Raw genomic sequence first — 1,329 nt, 5'->3', positions numbered from 1 at the left:
ATGCACAGAACCTTAACAGCCATTTATACACAAAAACTAAAGTACTCTATGCACAGAACTTTCACAGCCATTTATACACAAAAACTAAAGTACTCTATGCACAGAACTTTCACAGCCATTTATACACAAAAACTAAAGTACGCTATGCACAGAACCTTCACAGCCCTTTATACACATATAATCTGCACTATGGTTTATATACACCAAACCAATACAACCATTCATATACACAGAAACAATACAACAAGATGGATTGGGTATGAATGGAATGTCTTAGATCACAAGTCTACTGAATGTTGCCTGACCTGAGGCTAAATAATAATAATAATAATAACAGACTCTAACAAAATACTCTATTTCGAAATTTGAAGAAACAAGTGGTAACTTACAGGGTCCCAAAGTCTTATAGTTTTATCAAAGGATCTGAAAACATAAAAAAGAAAAAGAGACAAAATAATTGTAGGCCCACTTTACTAATGGAATTCAAAGGAAAGCTACATGAAGCCCCATATCACCTTAGTTTTCAAGGCATGATGCAGTCCTCAGGTTCATTGGATAGGATCAAATCACTCACCCCATGCCAACATGGAAGATGAACATAAAAGGACGATGACAATGACGATGATGATTATGATGTTGATGATGGTGGTAGTGGTGATGATGATGAAGATGATGACAATGATGATGCAGAGAGTGGTGGTAATGGTGATGATCAAAGTGGAGCACTGATTTTAGAGATCTGTATGTTATTTTTATTATAGCTCTGTTGGAGAAGGACCCTGTGACCCTTCAAGGATCTCTAAGACCAAGGGTAACTTCTTGAAAGGAAGTTCTCCCCAAACACAATGAAGACCTGCTCCAAATGTGTTCAAAACAATGGGCTCTGCTAAGGGCACTCATGGGTCAGGTAATAATGTAAAAAACCACCCAGTTCTTCTCTGGTTCTGTATTTTATTGAAACCCTAGAAACATGAAAAACTGAAGTTCACTTCAGCAGATTTGAAATGAGAACATAAAATGGTGTCAAGTTACTGTCAGTAGTGATGATGGTTGTTGTTGTTGGCATTCCGTCGCTTACGACGTCGAGGGTTCCAGTCGATCCGATCAACCTGCTCGTGAAATTAACGTGCAAGTGGCTGAGCACTCCACAGACACGTGTACCCTTAACGTAGTTCTCGGGGATATTCAGCGTGACACAGAGTGTGACAAGGCTGACCCCTTGAACTACAGGCACAACAGAAACAGGAAGAAAGAATGAGAGAAAGTTGTGGTGAAAGAGTACAGCAGGGTTCGCCACCATCCCCTGCCAGAGCCTCGGGGAGCTTTAGG

At 40.1% G+C, this 1,329-nt stretch overlaps 1 protein-coding gene across 1 annotated transcript in view; it reads right to left on the bottom strand.

Moving 5' to 3' along the window:
• LOC106878381 (WD repeat, SAM and U-box domain-containing protein 1) overlaps positions 1-1,329 on the bottom strand; it is a 36,106-nt gene that overhangs the window by 16,714 nt on the left and 18,063 nt on the right. The window contains exon 5 of the mRNA XM_014927575.2: positions 390-423. Coding sequence (XP_014783061.1) covers positions 390-423 — 34 coding nt within the window. The remainder of the gene's footprint in view (positions 1-389; positions 424-1,329) is intronic.

This window comes from Octopus bimaculoides, chromosome 17 (assembly GCF_001194135.2).
Source record: "Octopus bimaculoides isolate UCB-OBI-ISO-001 chromosome 17, ASM119413v2, whole genome shotgun sequence".
Lineage (NCBI taxonomy): Eukaryota > Metazoa > Mollusca > Cephalopoda > Octopoda > Octopodidae > Octopus > Octopus bimaculoides.
Note: the sequence above shows the minus strand (reverse complement) of the source record. Positions and strands in the feature narration are given on the sequence as shown.